The sequence below is a fragment of the Natrix helvetica genome (assembly GCF_964273705.1).
Source record: "Natrix helvetica genome assembly, chromosome: 5".
In the NCBI taxonomy this organism is placed as follows: Eukaryota; Metazoa; Chordata; class Lepidosauria; order Squamata; family Natricidae; genus Natrix; species Natrix helvetica.
Window position 1 is genome coordinate 19808762 of NC_138551.1, and position 22013 is coordinate 19830774.

The 22013-nt window shown below is 48.3% G+C and overlaps 2 protein-coding genes across 7 annotated transcripts in view; both read left to right on the top strand.

Annotated features, from left to right (window-relative positions):
• Positions 1–22013, top strand: part of PHC3 (polyhomeotic homolog 3) — a 395745-nt gene that overhangs the window by 317711 nt on the left and 56021 nt on the right. The window lies entirely within an intron of this gene.
• The window catches only part of MECOM (MDS1 and EVI1 complex locus), a 572118-nt gene continuing 570572 nt past the window's right edge, over positions 20468–22013 (top strand). For 4 of the 6 annotated variants that reach the window (XM_081955568.1, XM_081955570.1, XM_081955569.1 and 1 more), the window contains exon 1: positions 20468–20713. In XM_081955568.1, coding sequence (XP_081811694.1) covers positions 20677–20713 — 37 coding nt within the window. In that variant the 5' untranslated portion in view covers positions 20468–20676. The remainder of the gene's footprint in view (positions 20714–22013) is intronic. The other 2 variants (XM_081955575.1, XM_081955576.1) reach the window with 1 other exon arrangement.

Sequence of the window (22013 nt, forward strand, 5' to 3'; positions counted from 1 at the left end):
GTATTCACCGGTTCTCCGAACTACCAAAAATTTCCGCTACCGGTTCTCCAGAACTGGTCAGAACCCGTTGAATGCCACCTCTGCTATGGTTGCTTACACCGTTTTGGGAGAATACATTTCACTAAATCGATAGGATCTCCTTCCACATATGATAACTGTCTTTGGGATACAAATATCAAATCCTTGCAGGCAATACTAAAGTGTGTATCCTATATAGATATAACTTTGTAGTTCATAAAACATGGCAGCATTCCCTTCCCCTTCTACATATATGCACACTTTCCAGAGTGACAGGGAAATGTATGGCTTCAAATTAGCCTCCATGGATTTAGGGGTATAAGTAACACCAAGGCACTAAAGGATATGCAATTAATTACAACTGCTTATTTCATCTGAAAAAGAGCCGCCTTGCTAAATCAGCCATGGACACGTAATTTCAAGCATACAGCAACTATTTAGTGCATGTGTGTTTTTTTCCGGTAATGAACATAAGCAAGATTGAGATGTGATCTTTGAAGCAGAAAATGAAGATGAAAAAAAAAAAAAAAGCATCCTGAGTTTACAGAAAGTGATCCCAAACAAAGCGCTATTGTTTTCAAGGTCTACAGAATAGCAGTTGGAGCAGGGATCTCAACTGAAGCAAACAACTTGTTTACTTTTAGTTTCTTCCATTTGTGGGGTGAGCTCTGGATTCATCTTGATCTTGTGCATGTATTAAGATTAACAAGATGAAACACTGTGCAGAGTTTAAGAATATATATAGCATTTGTGCTGATAAATAAATAAAGTGAGACTAGTATAGATCTATTTCAGGCTATGTAGCTCTCATCAGCTAGCCCTACCCTTACTGGGAATCGAAGCTGGGTTGTATTACATATCAGGCAGTTGTGTTAGCCACTAAGCCACAGGCTCTCCTCCTTTATCAGCTAAGCCAGGGAAATAGGTATGAAAGCCATTTTTTTAGTAGCTAACACAACTGCCTGATATGTAATACAGCCCAGGTTCGATTCCCAGTAAGGGTATGGCTAACTGATGAGAGCTAAATAGCTTGAAATAGATCTATACTATTCTCCCTTTATTTATTTATCAGCACAAATGCAACACAAATGTAACGAAGGCAACATAAAAAATGGCTTTCTGCCTGGATGGCTCCTAGAGTGAGCCGAAAAACAGAAAAAGGGAAGCAGTATGCTCCCTCCCATATTTGGGCATACCAGGGGTTGTGACACAATACCTACCTACCTACCTACCTACCTACCTACCTACCTACCTACCTACCTACATACATACTGCTGATAAATAAAGGGAGACTAATATAAATCTATTTCAAGCTGTTTAGCTCTCATCAGCTAGCCATACCCTTACTGGAATTCAAACCTGGCCTGTTTTTACATGTTAAGCAGTTGTATTAGCCTCTAAGCCACAAGCTCTCCTCCCTTATCAGCTGAGCCAAGCTGCTCCCTCCCATATTTGTGCATACCAGGTGCTTGACATAACACTTTACACACACATGCACACACTCACACACACATGCACAAACACTGTTTCCCCCAAAATAAAACCAAGGCTTATTTTCTTTTCAGCCCTAAAATAAGCACCAGATCTTATTTTTGGGGATGTCTTACCCGCTCACCTTAGGACCATTGCAGTCACACCTCCCATGTCCTGACATCTGTTGCGCTGTTGCCCGACTTCTGCAGCTGCTCACAGCAATGCCATGTGGCTGATTGTGCCAGTGCCACCGCTTAGACACTGTGAGGCTCATCACACAAGGGCTGCTGGTCATGGGAGGCTACGTGGCATGTTGTGTCATTGTGCATGTGAGTGGCGGCACCGGCATGATGAGCCTTGCGGCATTCTTCCATGAGCGGCGGTATTGATGCGATGCGCCACATGGCATCCAGCTACAAGCAGCTGCAGAAGTCAGGCAGCACCACGATAGCTGGGAGGCCTGGGAGGCCTGGGTACGGCGGTCCTAAGGTAAGCAGGTAGAGGGCGTGTAGGGCAGCTCGACCCGGCCATCCTGCCCTAGCTTGATTTCTACGCATGCGCCTTACTCCACCTCGTATAACCAGATGGTGGGCAGGGCACCACTAGGGCTTATTTTTTGGCGCAGGGCTTATATTAGGCAGGCATGAAAATCGGGCTAGGGTTTGTTTTTTGGGTAGGTCATATTTTCGGGGAAACATGGTATATATATATATAGGGTTGGCAACATTTTTTTTAAGATAGATGACTGAATTTGGCCTTTGAGAGATGCCTTCCAGGCCACATATCAATAGGTAGGAAATGAAGAATGAAATCAGAGCATTTTTTTTAAAAAAATGTGAATGAAAATTGAATTTCTTTTCATTTAAAGTAAATTAGTATCCATCCTCTTTAAAAAAACAAACAAACCAAATTCATCCTTGTCGTCTTCCTGATAGCTTCCGGTTGTGAAAGTGGTTTGACATTGCCGCTTTCTTATGCTTACTCTGTATATTTTGTTTAAACTTCTCAACCTAGCCAACTACTCAAACATTTGCAGTACCACATTTTGCAAAAGTGAAAATTTAGAGAAAAACAAAGGGCAGTTCAAGAACTAAATATTAAAAAAGAGACGCCCCAATCTACACTATCTGAGGTGTGTTCCTAAGTATTTCTCCTTGTTTGGGATACATTTCCAGAATGCGTTAGCATCACAAGAAATAGAGTTGACAATCTGTAATATGTTAGACTATCGCGCACTCATTTTGGTCGCAGGGGCTAATGGTGCCACCAGTGAAGACTCTTTTAATCACCGTGGTCATCCATCTCATAAAGTACATGCATTTCTATTAATTGCAAGGTTTCTCTGCACCCGATAGATGTCTTTTGGACTGTCGAAGGATCAGGAGTTCAAGCTATTTCTTGTAGCTGTTGTCATCATAGAGCGCCAAAGGTCACCCAAGGTCACATATGTGAAGTTGACCTCTCCCAAAATGGAGTCGAGTCTACTTTTGTGGGGGGGGAAAGGAAGGAAAAATAAAACAGCATGTTCCCACCACCATTCCTAGCTAAATTGCATCTTCCTGAGCTGTTAGGTGCTGACGTTTTCTTAGGAAGTGCTGAGTGATTTCAACCAAAGAATAGTGGTTGATGAAGACACTTGATTTGTTCCATGCACAGCTGGATGGTAAGAATTACCGGTAAAAAACCCAGAGAAATATACTAAAGCAGACTCATATCTGATCGTACAAATAATAACAGCAGCTAGGATTGTATTTGCACAAAATTGGAAAGCAAGACAATATCCCATCAGAAAAAGAGATAACAAAGAAGATATTAGATTGTGCAGAAATGAATGGGTTGATATTGAGAATAAAGGACAAAGAGAAATCAGTGTACTACAGGACATGGGGGCAATTTTATGATTGGCTTGAAAAAAGGTACAAATAGAAAGAGAAAGGAACAAAGCACAAAACAAATAACTTAGATGACACATTATTAAAATGATATGAATTGACAAATGTTAAATAGCAATTATAAGAATGTATATTTAAAAATGCATTTGAAAGGAAAAATGAAAAAACTTTTTTCAAAAAAAAAAGAATTACTGGTAAACTGTATATTGGTGAATGCATCTTATGAATACTGAATAGAGTAGAATAGAGTAGAATAGAATAGAATAGAATAGAATAGAATAGAATTCTTTATTGGCCAAGTGTGATTGGACACACAAGGAATTTTGTCTTTGGTGCATGTGCTCTCAGTGTACATAAGGAGAATAAAAATACATTCATCAAGAATAAAAAGATACAATACTTCGTGATAGTCAAAGTTACTAATAAGCTATCAAATTGTACTAGGAAACAATAAAAATCAATAAAAATTGAAAGATACAAGCAGCATGGTTATAGTCATAAGTGGCGAGAGATAGATAATAGGAAGGAAGAGAAGAATAATAGTAATACCATAGTGAATCACAGAGAACGATAGTACTATCAATTAGACATTGCACATTAAACCAAATAGGGGCTGACTCCAAAACCTTGGCTGTGACCTTCAAACCCCTTTCTGCAACTAAAGTCGTATCTTTTTTTTCCACATGAAAGCAGCAAGAATTGATTTAATACACGACACGTTACTGAATTAAATCACAACGCATCCCACTGACTTTTCATTAATTTCCTTTTGCTTTACTTGAATTTAAATGGAACTGGGTAATGAAGGCTAATTTTTGTCAGGGCCCTCCCTACTTTCTGCAGCTTGGTCCCATCATGTCATGGGAAAGTATAACTTTTGGCCCCCCCCAAAGATTTATGCCTCCCGATCTAGTCGTGTAGTCTATTACCAAGATGCAAATCATCCAAGATCCAGTTTGAATTATTACGAACTGAATTGATTGGATTAGAATATTTGTTTGATTTGATACCCAAACAAGAAACTCTTACTATAGAACTGGTGAGATGGCATCCTGACAGTTTGGCATGTAGTCCGTTTGGCAATTTGGTTCAAAAGGATAATTCAATTGAAATCATTGAAACCAACTCTTGGACCCAGCCATTCCCGGGCTGATCCACACTGAAATTGTGATAGAGAAATATTAAGATTGTGGGCAATTTTGGGCATGCAAGCAAGAGTGAAACTGTATTAAGCCAGAATGGTTTGTCATTGATAATGCAGTGCATCTCCACGCTGAGCAAGATAAATGATGATCCCATATACCTTGTTTTGAAGCATCCTTTGGAACTGTAATGGGAAAAGCATATAGCTTAGTAAAAGATGGCAGGCCTAAGTGAATATTTTGTAGGCCAGGCATCTATCACGTAGGAATTCTGTGGGGCAAGTTATAAGAGCAGGAATAAACGTCTCTTCTGACTTGGCAATTCTATTATCAACTCTGTAGAGCAGTGGTCCTCATTTTTCTGGCACCAGGGACTGGTTTTGGAAGAAAAATAGTCTTCCACAGACCAGGGGTGGGTGGGATGGTTTTATGTGCAGCCTAGATCCCATGTATACGCAGATGAAACTTTGCTCATTCGCCCAGCACTTGTATGGCCCAGTTCCTAACAGGCCACAGTTGGGACCCCTGCTGTAAAGCCTTCATTTTTCAGAGGCAGTATATGACTGATGTAGATGCTTGAGATATATAATAAAGATTTCTCTGAATTAAGTGTCTTTCTTCCACTTTAATAAATAAACCCCGAAGCGGAACTGCACTATACAAGGTCCCTAGAGAGTCTGAGTGGAGCCCCCAGATTCCCCAAAAGTTTTGCTAAGTGCAATTTTGCAAATGGTGGGAGCAGCAGACAGAGAAATCCTTAGCCAATGACCACTGGAGTGTAAGGCCACTGTACAGGAATGCTTTGCTGTGACAATGTTGTCAGTCCACGGAATGGGAGAATTCACCGTGGCTGTCTCACCTCTGCCAACACGCTGCAACCAACAGGCCGCAGGACAATTCAACCAATACAAAAGTTAAATTAATTTCAATGGAACCGTGGCCAATAATAATTAAATAGGGTCAATCCAGAAATACAAGAGTTGCAATAATTTTGATGAAAGCGTGGCCATGCATAATAATAGTAACTGAATGAATGTGATCCCCAGGACCAAAAGTAGAGCAACATTAAAAACGACTTGAGAAGCAATTGGAATTGTTTCTATGGATTAAAGCAGGGGTGTCAAACTTGATTTCATTGACCTCATATGTTTCACCGGGGGCTCTGGTGAAAACAGAGCCCAGAAAGCTTGCTTGTGGCCTTCCCGAACTCTGTTTTCGCTGGCAGAGGCACCGTGGGCTGGTCCTTCACTGTTTCCAGGGCAGGCCTGAGGGCCAGATCTAAACACCCTGTGGTCCAGATTTGGCTCACGGGCCTTGAGTTTGACACCCCTGTATTAAAGTGTCCCTACACCTAGTCATCCTATTAAATGAAAGGTGGATATGCATGAAATCCCATTAATCTTTGTTCTGGTTTCACCGACTACTTTTGGAAGTGTGGCTGTCAGAAGCAGCTGTTCCCCTTGCACTAAATGAAGCTGCAGGAATATAAAAGCATCCAATGATGCACTATATCTATGTAGGACCAACTGATGAATATTTAACTATTTTCTGGAGTTTGGGTTGGCTGACAGTGCACCTTAATGTAACACACTGAATTTAGAAGAACTGATTTGAGTTAAATGTTTTTTTTTTAAAAAAATCACTTTCTAACAGGAAGAATTTGATTGTGAAATAGAGGCTGGACTGCCATCTATTAAGAAGACTTAATGTGAGTTCCACACTAGAGAATTGAAGAGTGGACTTCAGTTGAAAGAGGACTGGCCCGAAGATGGCTTCTTCCCTCTAGGAGACCCTGCGTGTTTTGATGGCTCCCTCCCTCCCTCTCCTTCTGACCCATTCAGGCCCTGACCTATAAATTACATGATAGGGAAACCCGCTGGAGCAGGAGAAGGAAAGCGCCCCTTTTCAAAACTGCGCCCTCCAGAAGTGGCGCATCCCTTCGCTCCGACGTTCCCGGTTGTGGCCGCTAGGAGGCAGCGCAGGACAATCAGTTGGCATTTCTGAGCCGCGTGGGAGGCCGAGACGCTTCTGGTCGCTGCAAAAAAAGGGGAAACTCTGTATGTGAGTGATGTGTTGTGTGTGTTGTGTTTGTGTGATCCGTTGCAGATTTTCACAAAGCCGTTTCAGTCTAAGGGAGGATCTTCCCTAACTCCCTGGAAATACAAGTCCGATCACGATGAATAAAAATAGTTTGCAAACGTTTATTTTTCTGATGTCTGCTTTCGCTAAAGGCGATTGTCTCTGGTGCTGCCAAAATCCGATCGGCCATTAGATGGCGAAAGAGAGTTTTCATTGCCCGCGTTGCTCGCCAGCTTTGGACAACGCATTGCCCTACCCAACCTTGGTAGGGCATGCCCAGCGTGTTGCGAGTTTCTTCTCATCTGGGCACCAGGATCAGTTATCCCCAACACCTTTTATGCCCACGCGGTGGGCACCAGATGCAGACTGGCGTCTGGATTCCGCCAATGTCTTCTCCTCTTGTTTTGGCTCGTGCTCGCGTTGGCTTCAAGCCACGCCAAGGTTGGAGGAAGCAAATCTAAGCTTGTTCTAAAGTTTGAAAAGGACGCCTCGTTGGGCAGGAAAACCCGAAGGCTTCTATGAATGGGGGGCAGAGGCTGCAATGAGCCCCCCCCCCGCGCGCGCAATTTCTCCAGAATATTTTTTTTATTTGGGAAATCTTTTGTTTAGTGATTTACTATAAATTAAGATAAAGGGTGGGGAAAATTCCCGTGAAAGGGAATTTTCTGCAAAATAAAGCAGCATTGGGGAATCAATGCTGCTTTATTTTGCAGAAAATTCCCTTTCACGGTTAAAAATCATAATAATACACGCAACCACAGCAAAGGCGGAGGGTTTGAAGCCTTTCCACTTGCGCCTCATCCACACAGCTGCGCTATCGGCTTCGTTCTCTCCTCTCCTCTGGCTTTTTTCTGAATCTTATTGCTTCTGAGCTTGGCTTCGTTTCTTGCGCGTTATTCAGAATCTCTGAAGTAATGGGTGGTTGGCAACGGCTGTTTTCTTACCAGTGATTTACGGTAGTAGCTTCTTACAGCGCCATCCGACCATTTCTGTACCGAGGTGTCAGTCATGAAGGCGGACTTTAGATCAGGTCCCAGAAGTTGAAATCCACAAGGCTTAAAGTTGCCAAGGTTGGAGACCCCCCTGCTTCCCCTACCACCCACCCACCCATCCTCTCCCTCCCTCCCTCTCCTTCTCTCCCACCCTCTCCCTTCCAACCTCCCTCCCTCCCCTTCTCTCCCACCCTCCCTCCCTCTCCCTCTCACCCATCCTCTCCTTCTTTCCCTCCCCCCTTCCCTCCTCTTTCCCTCCCTCTCCCTCTCACCCACCCTCTTCTTCTCTCCCTCCCTACTTCCTTCTCCCTTCCTCCCAGTTGCAATAAATGTGCTACAAACATGCCCTTCTGGCATCGTTTCTCGCTGGGTCTCCCTGATACTGTTTTCATCTCATCCCATGGAGGAAGGAAAGAGGTTTCAATCCTCCCCTTTCTCTCTCTCTTTCTCCCTCCCCCCTCTCGTGTGTGTGTGTGTGTGTGTGTGTGTGTGTGTAAGTAGTATTTCACCTCTAATTCTTTTTTTTAATTAAAATTTTTATTGTTTACATATACATATATTGAATACAGTGTACTTGTCCTGGCATTTCACTTGCCATAAAACAAAGGTAATAAAACAAAATAACATATATACTATTTCAAACGGTGCCAGTGTTGTACAGTAATTTTTGACCATCATATTCTAGTGTGTCAACTTATCTATCATTCTAATACCTACATTCTAATGCATACATAGTATCTCTTTCCATGTCCACCTAACCTGATTCTTTCACATTCCAACTTCCACCTCCTGTTTCTAACCATTGATAGAACCCATGTAGCATAATATTCTGTATTCCCTTTATCTTTTATTTTTAGCATTAGTCTGTCCATTTCCACACAGATTAATATCTTCCTTATCGGCTCCTCCTCTGAAGGGGTGTTTCATCTCTTTATGACCCCATTGGAGGGCAGCCTCTGAGTGGGCCAACCCTGCTAGACTTTGCCACCCATCTCCCCCCCCACACACACAATGGCTGCCCAAGAGGATGAAGGTGTGTGTGTATTTGTGTTCAAAATTGCAAATCTTGCACCACTTTTAAGTTTTGGTGAGTTCAAGGGCTGGAGGGATGCATTAAATCAGCAGGGGGGTGGGGTGGAGGAAGCGTTGGAAATGGCTTGGGGGGCCAGAAGCACAGCTGGACAGGTGTGTGGAAAGGGATCCTCCTTGCGCCATAAGAAAGGGCACCCAGCTGGTTGCATCATCACCTTTGCTTTGATCTGATCCAGAGGCCAATTGGTCCTTACTGAGCGACCAGCGACTGGTGGAAGTTGTTAGCATTGTGGCTTCTCCTGCTCCTCCCTCCCGCTAGCATCACCTGTCAGCAGGAAAACTACCCTCTACTGTAGATGGCTTTGGGCAAAGGGAGGTTTTTTGGCATCTTTCAAGAGGGCTCACAGGCTTGGGGATGGGGCAGGGAGACAGCCATCAGTCATGTATATATGCTCAAGTATTCCCAATGCTGTAAGATAGAGGTGGGGAACTATTGCCCTTTTAGGACTTGTGGACTTCAACTCCCAGAATTCTGGCTCAGGAATTCTGGGAGCTGAAGTCCACAGGTCAAAAAAGACCATAGTTCCCCATCACTGCTTTAAGACAACAAGAGGACTGGCCAGTACTCCAGTTTTGTCTTGTGTTCAGCAGTATCCATAAGGCCACAGAGTCATCCTCCCCCACTCCCCAAATTCTACAAACCAGCCATGTTAAAGCTCTGGAAATAGAAGAAAACCTGATAATGTTTCCCAAGGTGACCGAGCCACATACCGTTGGCAGAACCAGGCTCTATTTCTGGGGTTCAAAAGTGCTAATCTCATTTGATAAACACAGGTCTAAGGCAATTTCAAAAGAGGACTAAACCTGTGTTTATATGGAGCCCCAAGAAGACAGGACCAGGGTTGTGGAAAGGCATTGTAAAGCCTTACACAAAGTTGAAGCACAGCAGATTGTATCCACAGCTCAAACTATAAAACTGAGACAGTTAAACAGCCTCAGCTGTAGGTGAGGGTGAGATGAGATGAAGACTCATGGTGTGTGTGTGTGTGAGAGAGAGAGAGAGAGAGAAGGAAGGAAGAAAGAAGAAAGAAAGAAAGAAAGAAAGAAAGAAAGAAAGAAGAAAGAAAGAATATAGTACTAGAGCAGTGGTATCAAACTTGATTTCATTGTGGGCAGCATCAGGTTGTGTTTGACTTGGGGAGGTGGTGGGCATGGCCAGCTCAACATTACTTGTGTTGGCACCTATGGTCGGCAAATGCTAAGATAAGACTTCCCCCAGACCCCCCCTTCCTCTCATTATAACTTCCTTCCTTCCTTCCTTCCTCCTTCCCTTTCTCCTTTCCTTCTTGGATGCTTCAAATGCAAAAGGAGAAACATTTCTACTTTTGTTTTCTTTTGCTATTCCAAAGATGTGGGATATTATGTCACTTCAGCAGGTGCAGGTTCGAAGATGCTAGAAATCCCTCTCCTAGAAATAGCCTTTAGAGCCAATTTGTTTAAAGCACCAAGGCAGTGTCCCCCGTCCCCCACCCCCAGCTTGGCAACTTTAAACTCTGTGGACTTCAACTCCCAGAATTCCACAGTCAGCTGACTGGGGAATTCTGGGAGTTGAAGTCCATAGGGCTTAAAGTTGCCAAGTTTGAAAAAAAAACTGCCCTAAGGATAAGCTAAGCTCAAAATATGGGATCCTGGAAAATAATTCAAGAGCAACTCGATCCCAGCCCCCACACAGAGCCCTTGGAGTCGCCTGATGGGTCCTCTGATGGGAAGCAAGCCGCATTGTGGCTGATGGGCATTGTAATCCAACTCATCAGCTGGATGCTGAAAAGAAAAAGACTCATTTCTTGTGAACGGCACGCCCTTCTTTCCTATCTGCTCTGCGAGGTTGTTGAGGGGGGGTCCTTGCCAAAGAGAGAAGGATGGAGGGGAGGGGCAATTGAAGCGCTCATTCCCCCCCCCCATGGGGTGGGGGAGCGCTGACTGATTGGTTGGAGAGTCCTTTTTTTAAAGAAGGGTGCTTTTTCCTTAATGCGGGGAGGAGGAAGACAACCGCAGGGTTTTAGCACCCGGGACCCCCGCCCCGCAATCCGTTCCTCGCGCCTCGCTCCAGCCCGCTGGGCGAGAATGAATGAAGCGGAGACTGCGGGAGCACCCAAAGGGGTGGGGAGGGAGGCGGGGGGGGGGGTGCAGCGCAATCCCGGATCGATCGATTCTTTCGGGAATAAGAGTCCCTCCCCCCTTTTCCAGCGGAGGCGCTTTCTGCGCAAGCGCACGCAGGTTCGATTTAGGGTCACCTTTCCAAGTCCTCTCGGTTTTTAAAGGTCTGAGTCTGAAAACACCCGCAGCAACCGTTTCGCGTGGCCAGTTTGGGAGCGGGAGGGAGGAAAGAGAGAGAGAGAGAGAGAGAGAGAGAGATATCTCCAAATTTATAGAAGCTGCTCCTTATAATGTAGTTCAAAAAATGCGTCTAAGGTAGACGTGATGATTCAGTGGCTAAGATGCTGAGCTTGTTGGTCAGAAAGGTCTGAGGTCCGAATCCCTAGCGCCGCGTAATGGAGTGAGCTCCGCTTACTTGTCCCAGCTTCTGCCAGCTTAGCAGTTGTAAAAATGCAAGTAGAAAAATAGGGACCACCTTTGATGGGAAGGTAACAGTGTTCTGTGCGCCTGCGGTGTTTAGTCATGCCGGCCACATGACCAGGAGACGTAATCGGACAGCGCTGGCTCTTCGGCTTTGAAGGGAGATGAGCACCGCCCCCTAGAGTCGGGAACAACTAGCACGTATGTGCGAGGGGAACCTTTTATCTTTAGACTCTTTCTAGGAAGTCGGGGCTTGGTGATTTAAGAGCGGCTGGGACTGGGAGCCAAGTCCCTTTTCACCTTGCCAACCGTCCCACCTCCCCAGACGGGTTGGACTGTAGCTCCCACGGGTGTCCAGGTGTAGCGAGTGGTAGTCCCGCCCTCCACAGAAGGGCGCCTCGTTGGGGAAGGCTACAATGGTCTAGGCTTAGTCAAACTTACGGACGCGCCTGTATCTCCTCCCCTTCCCCCCTCCTCGCTTTCTCCCGCCCCTTCCTCGTGCATTTGTAAAGTAGCCCCCATCGAGAAATGATAAATATCCCTGTTGATCACTTGATTGATTACCTCTTGGAAAGGTCACGAAAGCTCGCAGTAATTTCCTTTTGCCCGAGGCTTCCTTTCCCACTTGGACTCTGAGCGCGACAGTTCCAAGTGTACCGGCGATGGGAAGGTGGGGGGGGGGGGGGCTTCGCTTTGATTTTAACCCCTAAGTAGCCCCCTGAGGAGGAGGAGGAAGAGGAGGGGTGTCGAAGGAGAGGAAAGGTAGGGCAGGGCAGGGCTGGGTAGGGAAAAAAACATAGCGTGGGTCGAATAAATCCGAAGACACTCAAAAGTCAGTCTCAGGAGTGACAGAGACCCCGCCAAGATGAATGGAGGCGCTCCATTAGTGAATGGGGGGGGGGGTTTCCCCAACCAAGATAACCCACCGCCACCAATGGAAGCGGATCTTTACAATGTAAAGAGGAAAAAAAAGCTGGCCTCTTTGGAGAAGATAAAGGATTTTTTAAAAAGTTTGCTTTTTTAAAATATAAAATCTCACCTCCGTTCTGGGGAGAAGTATGGGGCAGGGAGATGGGGGGGGGGGGCTAAGTGTTGTCTGTCTGTCTGTCTGACTCTCTCTCCTGTGGTCTAAACATTCAACTGTAAGCAACCAGACGCGCTATTAATTTACCCAGCCCTACCCAGGGTCCTGAACCCAATTAATTTCTAATAATTATAGCCCAAGGGGACTTGGGGGAGCGTTACTTCCCGCCCCAGCTGCCTCTCCCCGCTTTGCCGAGCTGCGCCGCTTTCGCCCCCACTCCCAGGTCAACGGGTCATAATAAAAGGCTGTCTTTGGGAAACGATCTGGAGAACTCTTCCCCAAAGTGGGGGGGGGGGAGGAGAGGTTGATTTTAGACCAATTAGTCCCACCGTAAAGTTCTGAGAATTCTCCTCCTCCTCCTTATTAATACTAATAATTAATAATTTCCACTCGGATGCAACAAACCAACAAAAAAATCGTATCGGTCGGCCGGTTCAAGAGTGTTCATTTCTTGACAGCGAAACCCGACATCAAGCGCTGCCTCTTGGTAAACAATAATTGCCCGACAATGATTGAATTAATCTTCCTGCGTTGGTAGCCAAGAGAATCCATATGAGCTCCGTGGCTGACTAACATCTCAACTCGAGTTCACTGCACAAAGACAATGGCGCAACAAATGCCGCGATGGAGGAGGCGAGAGTGGGGCCAGGGGGAGGGTGTGTGTGGGGGGGGCCGAAGCGTTCCCCTCTCTGGGTTGCTTTCCAAAAGACCTGCGGCCTTGTTCAAACGCTGGACGGCGCGGAAAAGTGTGACTACGGTGGCAGAACAAACACGCGACTTTACGCGTGATCTTCTTTGCCTCTCAGTCCCCGAATGAATGGTCAAGATCCTAAGCAGCCTATGGGGTTGCAAGCCGGGGGTTGTAAGGCGCCCTTCTATTCCCCCAGGTCGTGCTTCCTAACCTCTGGGCTGCGTGGCGTTGGGAAAGCGCTCTTCGTAGTATTTATGCCGGCTTAGCGGGGAGGGTCGGCGCGAGAAGAGGTGGGAAATGGAATGCAACCAGCAGACAGGAGGCTTTAAAAAAAAACAATGTTTTTAAAGGGCCTGCAGGGGAAAGAGCCCCGCGGGTCATCTTCATCGTGGAGCAAGGGGGCTTTCTAAGGGGGAGAACGCGACTGCCTAGCCGTCTGAACGTGTAAACGGGCTTCTTGAACAGGCAGCTGGGCCGATACGTTAAAGAAGCTTGGAGAGGAAAGACGGCTTCGAGCCTTTCCCTCTCCATTCGCCCAGGATAGCAGAGCGGCCTGGCAACAGACTGAACGGCGGACGCTGGCATTGAGGAGAGGGAGGTAGGGAGAAGAGAAGGGGGAGGAGAGAAAGAGAAAAAAAAGAGAGAAAGAGAGTGAAAGAGAAAGAGAGAGAGGGAGAGAGAGAGTGAAAAGGAGAAAGAGAGAAAGAGAGTGAAAGAGAAAGAGAGAGTGAAAAGGAGAGAGAGAGAGAGAAAGAGAGTGAAAGAGAGAGAGAAAGGAGAAAGAGTGAAAGAGAAAGAGAGAAATAGGAGAGAGAGAGTGAAAAGGAGAGAGTGAAAAGGAGAGAGTGAAAGAGAAAGAGAGGGAGAGAGACGAGGCACTCCAGGTTGACAGGAGCCTCAACACCTGGCGCCCTCACCTGGAAAGCCGCTTCCTTCCTTTTCCAGGTCGCAGCCCCTGCCTCGTCTGGTGATGAAAACTGCCGCAGGCTGGCTTGTCCTTCTTGGCGTGGCAACACAGGAGGTTGGGGTTTAGGTCTCCAGCTGCAGAAATCCTTGGATGCTCTCACTGGTTTCTGGGCAGCCTTTGTTCGACCTCCAGTAAACCAGGTCTCAAGAGAAAACCCCAGCGTGCTGGAAAACTAGAAAAAAGAACCACTACAATAACTTCTTGGTGGCTAAGAAAACCATATTAACGTCTTCATCCGGAGTTGAATTTAACTGCTGGCATGTTCTATTTTCTCCATGTTCAGTTTATAAATTATTTCTACCTTCTGCAAGGCCTACCATGAACTCCCAGAATCACTGAAAGCCTCTATTATGGCACTGGGTGACTAAAAGAACTAGGCAGACTAAGCCGCTAAGTAGGTAGTTGGGTTTGGCATGTTGCATGAAAGCAGCCACGGTGGGTCTGTAAACCAAGGTCGAAGTGCAGCTAGTTTAGTTTATTCTATACTAGCAATAGCATTTAGACTTATATACCGCTTCACAGTGCTTAGTAAACTAAGCAGTTTACATAGTCAGCACATGGCCCACAACAATCTGGGTCCTCATTTTACCCACTTTGGAAGGATGGAAGGCTGAATGAACCATGCATTCCAACTGCCAAATTGCAGGCAGTCAGCAGAAGTGGCCTGAAGTACTGCATTTTAACCACTGCGCCACCATGGCTACTCTTACAGAACCCATGGCTCATTGTGTGAATACAGCCACTAGCTGTCAAGCCTCAGTTTTCCCTTCTGTAAAATGGGAAACCTCAATGACGTCAAGCAGGAGGGTTGAGAAGTTTAATGGGTGGAAAGGGTCAGAATGAAATACGCTGAGACTATCTTACCAACACATTTGGAGAAAAAGAGTGAGTGAAGAAGAGATTATGGAATTCAGTGATCCACCCGTGTGTAATCAGTGGTATATAAACAAAAAAATTAGGGATGGGTTCTGGTTTTTTTTTAAAGCCCACCCATCATATTAGCAGAGTAACTGTTGTTACTATCTGATTACCCCCTCCCCCCAAAAAAACTCCGGGATAGAAGGTGTGGAGCAATGGGTTTACACACCCGACTAACTCCCAACAAGCCTTTCTTGGTTTCCTCTTTCCCGATGAATAAACTCATCTGTGTCTTGATTAACAAACCATGGTTAAAGACCTTGACTTAGTTTTGGGTGCCTTAACTCTCTTTTCAGCGGAATCCCTTTCTGGGTAAACCTGGTGACGATCGGGCCTCTGCTCTCTTCTGCTTCAGAGTAGGGGGGGGGGCTTTCTAAGGAGAGCCGTAGAGAAGAATGCTGCATAATCATTTGAATGGAGAAACGATAAACCTGGCCAGACCTCGCCTAGGTTACAGGCAAAGGCTTAGGAAGAGCCATCGCTGGCAGCCGGTCTAGCCTGAAAGAAGAAAGGCAGGAATTGCTTAAAGTCTTATTAACCTTCTGTAGGCATTTATATGGGGACGCGGTGGCTCAGTGGCTAAGATGCTGAGCTTGTGATCAGCAATTCAGCTGTTCGAATCCCTAGCACCCGCGTAATGGAGTGAGCTCCCACTTGTCCCAGCTTCTGCCAACCTAGCAGTTCGAAAGCACCTAGAAAAATAGGGACCACCTTTGCTGTTTAGTCATGCCAGCCACATGACCAAGACGACGATTTCGGATAGCGCTGCCTCTTGGAGATTGAAGCGGAGATGAGCACCGCCCCCTAGAGTCGGGAATGACGAGTACATATGTGCGAGGGGAACCATTATCTTTATGCATTTATACAATGGGTTGGTTCGAGTCAAGCGAAGGCTAAAGGTGCAATATTAACAGAATCTTGGTAAAATAAAGCCCATTGAACGCCACGGACACGCGTTTACTCAGAGGTTATTTACTCCTACTTTCAGTCGGCCATCCTGCCTCTCGGGTCGGCCCATATTTGCAAGGCGTTGCAATTCTACAGTTTTGCTTGGGCGGAAGAAGCCTTTCCGAATTTGGCATGTCAGTTTCGGGACCCCTGTAAAAGCCTTTAGGTTGAAGCCGCTCACGGTGAGCTCGGGGAGAGAGATGGGAGAGAATGATTTACATTTATCTCCCGCTTTTCCTCCAAGCTAAAAGCAGCCGGAATGGATTTTTCTTCATTTTCCTTTCCCCCACCATGTGAGGTCGCCGCACTATATAGCGACCGGTTAGAAAATGAGATGGATGTCCCGGTTTCCATCTTGGTATCCCGGTGAGGGGCGTTGGCACAGAGCCTCAAGCTACGATTAGTGGTGTATTAACCAATAAGGAGACCAAGCACCTGCTTAGGGCACCAGACCCAAAGGGGGGCACCACAAAGTTGAGAAAGAAAGGAGAAACCCAATGAAAATCTGTGTACAGTATGTACAAAGAACAGCACCAAGATTTGTCAGTGCTTAGGGCACCAGTGAGCTTTAATCGCCACTGACTACGCTGTCTAACTATGGCTTGTTGCGTGAGACCCGGTTGGATTTACACAACAGGGCTGGTCCGTAGGTTTCAGTGTACAAACGTCAGTTTTTAGGGGTTTGCATACAAACCCAGCCAAGCAACCACTTAGCTCCCCGTGTGAACTCTCATTAGATCTCATTTAGCCCCCCCCTTCTCAGATTGGACATCGGGAGCTCCCCAGCGACCCTCCCTCGCTGGCCGGGTGATCTTGGTCGCTGCTTGTCTGCAAGGCCCAAGGATCGCCGGGAGAGAAGCCTAGGCTGGCCCACAAAGAGGGGAGGCAACAGGATGGCAGTCCGAGGCTCCTGACCAACAGCTAGAAAACGGGAGAGGCCCACAGGTGCGGCCGTAGCGCAAGAAACGAGACCGTTCGCCCTAGCGCGCTTCTTTTCTACTGTGCCTTTAAGAGTCACGCATCCCCGCCCCGCCCCACCCGAGCCTTCCTTTCATCTGAAGGGGAAGATAGAGAACCGCTCTTCACCTGTTGGATTTCTCCACCTTCCCGCGGGGGCACTAAAGGGCGCGGGAACCTGGTTGGGAGCTTATCAAAGGCGGCCTCTCCAACGGGGCTGGAGTAGACAGGCAGCAGCAGCATTTGTGCACTTGACCCTCTAGAAAGGAAGGCCGTCTCCCGTCTCCCTTCCGCCCTGGGGGTCCATGGAGCCCCATCTCGCCCCTTCCCCTTTTAAAGGGGAAGGGCCACTTCAGCTGCAATTTTTCCTTTCTTGTTAATCCCCCCCCCACCCCCGCCCAGACTTTTCTGGGCTAGATTTTATTTCTTACTTATTTCATCTCTCTCTCTCCCTCTCTCCCTCTCTCCCTCTCTCTCTATCCCTTATTTTTCTTTAATACCTGGCCTGTTTCTGAGACTCGAGACAGATAAATATCACGAGGTGAGCATTCACACATCTCATGCTCTCTCAGGATAGGCCGTTTTCGTCCTAAAATACTCAGGATTGACTTTCCCCCAGTTTCTCGCAGACCAAACTAATTCTGGGAACGAATTTCTTGAGCAAAAAAAAAAAAAAAGTGGGGGGGGGCTCTCCCCGGCTCTCCTGTCCCGATCCGTCAAGAGTGAACCCCCCCCCCCTAAGGCAAGTTCACCTTGAGAAACGCGTAAAGACGAGAACTGTTTACAGATAGACTGCTGCTGCACATGTGGGTTTCATTCAGTTCGCATACCTAAAAGCTCTCCATTGAGCGATGCCACACTAAAGTTAGCTTCAGCTAAACACTGAAAATCTTGTCTCGCCAGATTCGCCTCCCACCCCCCAGCCCCAACACATACAGGAATCGGTACATGCGTTTTCCCTCGAAAGGGGGGGGCATGTGAGAAATTATCTCTGCACCCCGCGAAGCTGGCATGAGCTTCATTTGGAGAAAGGAAGATGTTGGGTTGTGTTTATCCCTCTTCACGTGTTCACTTTTCGAGATCGGAAGCAGATTGACGCCTGTTGCATATTCAACGTCGCCTGGAAATTGAAATAGCTTCTTACCCTTTTAAAAAAACCCGTTTTCTTCTCTATCTTTTTAAAAGGGTGTTCTTACTCTTTTAAAGTGCCTTTCCCAATTCTGGTCTCTGCTGTTTTTGATGTCCGATTAGAAGCGTGTTTATTCGGAAACAAATTCCACCAATTCCCAATGGGGCCGTGTCTGGAATAGCTGCGGCTACTCTACAGCCGCAAACCGTTTGCTCCCGAGTTGTGTGAGGGGGTTGCGTTGCGATAGCAATCTCAAAATCTCCCCCAGCTATCTCAAAACGCGGTGGAGATGGCTGCGTTTTTTACGCACTCCTAAATCTGGAGCGGATTGTGATCACCGTAATTGTTTGTAGGATCGGGCGCATCCGCTTCTTTAGAATTAGGCAGCGGCCATGAAGGAGTGCTGAAAGAGAGAGGGAGGGAGGGAGAAAATGTGGAACGCCAAACCAAGCGGCTTCCTTGCACGAACCAGGATCTGAAAACCCATAATTTTATTTTATGGTATCTAGCAGAATTTTGAAACACATATTAATGGGCACATAAATAGTGTCGAAGAGGTATCGAGCAAAGCTATTTAGTACAAAGAGATTGTTCGGGAGGAAAATTAAAAATAAATAAATAAAGAAAGAAAAAAAACCCACCCATTATTGTAGCTGGAGTTGATTCATACCTCTAACCGGGGGCCCAATTTTTAAAAGCGAGATCCAGCGACGGCTCAGCTATCGACTGGATTTATTCGCGTGAATGAAACAATTCGGCTTGCTTAAGATCCTCATCAGTTCATTTACATCTGTAGGAAGAGGAGAGAAGCGAGCTGAGTCGAAGGGACCCCCCCCAAGACTTGCCCAATTCTCTCAATTCCTACACAGAATGGCTTCGAAGCAAATCCCGTTGACTTGAATAAATGGGTATTTCTTGGGAGTTGCGAATTGATTGGTTTGGCGACGTTTAGAAGTCTAGCCTTTCGCCTTTCGCTAGGAATTCAGAGTAAGTCCCGAGTAAGGGCATAGCCAACGTCAGATATACAGGCCATATACAAGCCAGATCCTAAATCTGAGCCTATGGAAATCAAGATTTACTTCTTAACCAGGCTGGAGCCTAAAGCGTTGGTCTCTATCAGTGGTTAGTTAATAGCTTCTTTCTGTGATGGGTGTCAACCTTAAATAATAAAAATCAATCAATGTTTAAATACACCAATCTACGGGGTTTTTCCTCCGAGTTGATGCTTCAAAGTAAGCTTACTCGGGAGCAAATCCCGCAGCCCTGACTTCTTGAATAGACGGGCAGAGGGGCTACGAGGAGCTGAGCAGGGCGGGGGGTGTGTGTCACCTCCTACTTCTTGGAGCAGCGGAGGCCGTTTCCCCCTTGGAACCGCAGTAGAAAGTCGCGCGGTTTACTTTCGAGTAAACGGAAGGTTAGGAAGGGGGGGGGCGCCCAGATGCTGAACCCAGAAATGCAGCGAAGGCCTTAAGAGACAGGGCAAAACACACACACACAAACACACACGGCCATCGGGACGCCAATGTGTCTCCTCTCGAGTAAAGGAGCGGCCGATGGATCCTAACCCCTAAAAGCGGAGTTGAAGAACTCCAGAGGTCCTGAACCGGCTCTCCTCAATTTGGGTGGGTGGGAGAGAAAACTGCCGGCTTTCCCACCCATCCCTCCCCGCCCCAGACAGTCCGGGGTTTTATTTTTCCTTTCTGTCTCCGCCGCTGCTTAAGCTAAAACGGGAGGGCCAACATCCGAAGGACGGTCAAAGCGCGTTGGGGGGGAGTCCCCGAGGGACGAGCAGGCACAAGGCATAAGATTTATTGTCCACCTCCCCGCCTTTCCCAACTGGAGGTGGAAAAGAGGGCGATTTGGCTGTCTTCAAAAGCCGAGCGCTCTCCCTCCGGGCAAGGATCCCCATATTTTCAATGCCCCGCTCCTATCTGCGGGCGGAGGGGGTGGGTGGGGTGGGGTGGTGGAAGGCATCACCGCATCAGCAGCTGCCCCTGGAGGAAACGCGGGGTACCGTCCGTGGGAAGCGCGGGGCTGCCGTCTCCCTCCTCCGTAGGTAGCTGCGGAGTTTAGCTAAAGGCGGGCAGGCGAGCGGCCGGGCAGGGAAAGCGAGAGTTGAGCGGGTCGCAGAAAGCCAGCGAGGCTTGCTTCCGAGTAAAACGTGCCAGGACAGGAGCGCAGAGGAATCCCCCCCCCCGAGTGGGAAGGGCGTGGCGTGGAATGTTTGCGGGTGGGTGGGAGAGCAGCGTCAAGCATCCTTCAATATTCAGGCGTTTTATGCGGGGGTCCCGCGGTAAATCCGCGCATCCCAGCCCCCCCCCCCTTGTTGTTTCCTCTCCCTTCTTTTGAAAAGGATCTCCTGCGCTCCACTGACCAGATTCCCCACAATCCCAAAAGTGAAAGGTCGCTCCAAACTTTTTTCTTTTCTTTTTGGCAGTGGCTACCGGGAGATGTTGAGGGGGGGGGGAGTTGAGCCAGAGAGGGAGAAGGGGGGGGGGTGAGGGAGAGAAGCCGCCCCGTGCGCATGTGCGAACTGCGAAGGTGTCCAAACTGACAATGCTGGAGAGATAGCGAGCTCTGGGTTGAGAGAAAGAGAGTCTGGGTGAGAGAGGGAGAGAGAGAGAGAGAGAAAGACAAGAGGGGGGGAGGGAAGGAAGGAAACACAAATAAAAGGAGGGAAAAGAGAGAGGACAAAAAAGCCCGTCCACTGGTTTCCCCCCTCCCAGATCTCTCTCCCCCCAACACCATCCAAGCAGCGTCCGCAGGACTTGGCACCCATGCGATCCAAAGGCAGAGCCAGAAAGCTGGCCACAAGTAGGTGTCCGCGCTCTTTCGCTTGCTGCTCCCCCCCTTTCTCTGCCACGAGGCTTTCAGGCGCCCGAAGCGTCCGGGTCTTGGGGTGGGGAGGTGGGAAAGGGGAAAAGCGCCGGGAGGGGGGCGACTCTCCCCCGCTGGGGCCGGAGGGGAACCCCCAAAAGCCCCGCGCCCGATCCTGCCCTGGCTTCCAGGCGGGTCCCTGCCGGGCTGCTGTTGCTGCCGCCGCCGTTATCCATCCACTCGCGGCCGCGCAGTCCAGAGGGCGCTTGCGGGGGGTGGGAAGAAAAAAAAAAGTCGCGGAGCAGTTCTTGGGATTTTCTTCCAGCGGCGGTTTGCAAGCGGAGGGGAAGTTCCCTGCTCGGCTCGGCTTTGCCTGCTGCGCCCGGCGCTGTTTGTTTGTTTGTCTGCCGGGGTGACGGCGGCGGCGGCGGCGAGGAGGGGGTGGGGGAAGAAGCTCGCTGGTGAACTTCAGCCGAGGCGGCCGAAAGAGTTGAGCAAAAGTTCAGTGCCGGAGAGCGCCGCTAGTTTGCTCGGGCCGGGACTCGGAGGGAGGAGGAGGAGCGGGGAGGAGAGGTTGCAGCAGCGCGGCGCGCCTGCAGTGGGCGCTGTCGGCTCTCGGAAAAAAAAAGACAACGCGCGGGCTGTGTGTGTGTAAGGAAGGCGCTGAGGTTGCCAGGGGAGAGAGAGAGTGGCGGCGGAGGCGACCCGCAAGGAGGGAGAGCGGACCCCTTGATTTGCTGGGGCAGGTTGTGCGGGGCGGGGGGGGGGAGGACGGGCCGTGCCGGCGGAGGGGAGGGGGCGCCGGAGGACCCAGAGGGAAAGGCGCTTTTTCCCCCTTTTTTTGCACGCCGCCAACCCCCGGCGGGCGGGAAATCCCATAGGAACTCAGGGCCGCCTCCGCCGCAGGTTTTTCCTCCTTCGAGCCGCTCAGTTTCAGGCCTGGCGGGGGGTGGTGGTGGTGGAAGGGGGAGAGAGACAGAGAGAGGGGAGAGAGAGAGAGAGAGAGCCAGGCTGTTTGGGGTTCTGCGCGTTTTGAGTGGCCTCCTCCTTTGTTCGAAGCGCCCCAAAGACGCCACCAACCGAATCTCCCTCCGGAGAACCTTCTAAAAAACTGGGCCCTAACCTTCTCTCTTCTCCCTTCCCACCCGACACACACGCACACTTTCCCGTGCCTTGGGCGCTTGGCCTGCCGCGGACGGCGGCGCGTGCAAAACAAGCCTGCTCGTTGACTTCCCCTCGCCGCGTTTGCAACGCTGCAATCGAGGCTCCTCTCCCCCTCCCGTCAACCCCTCTCTTA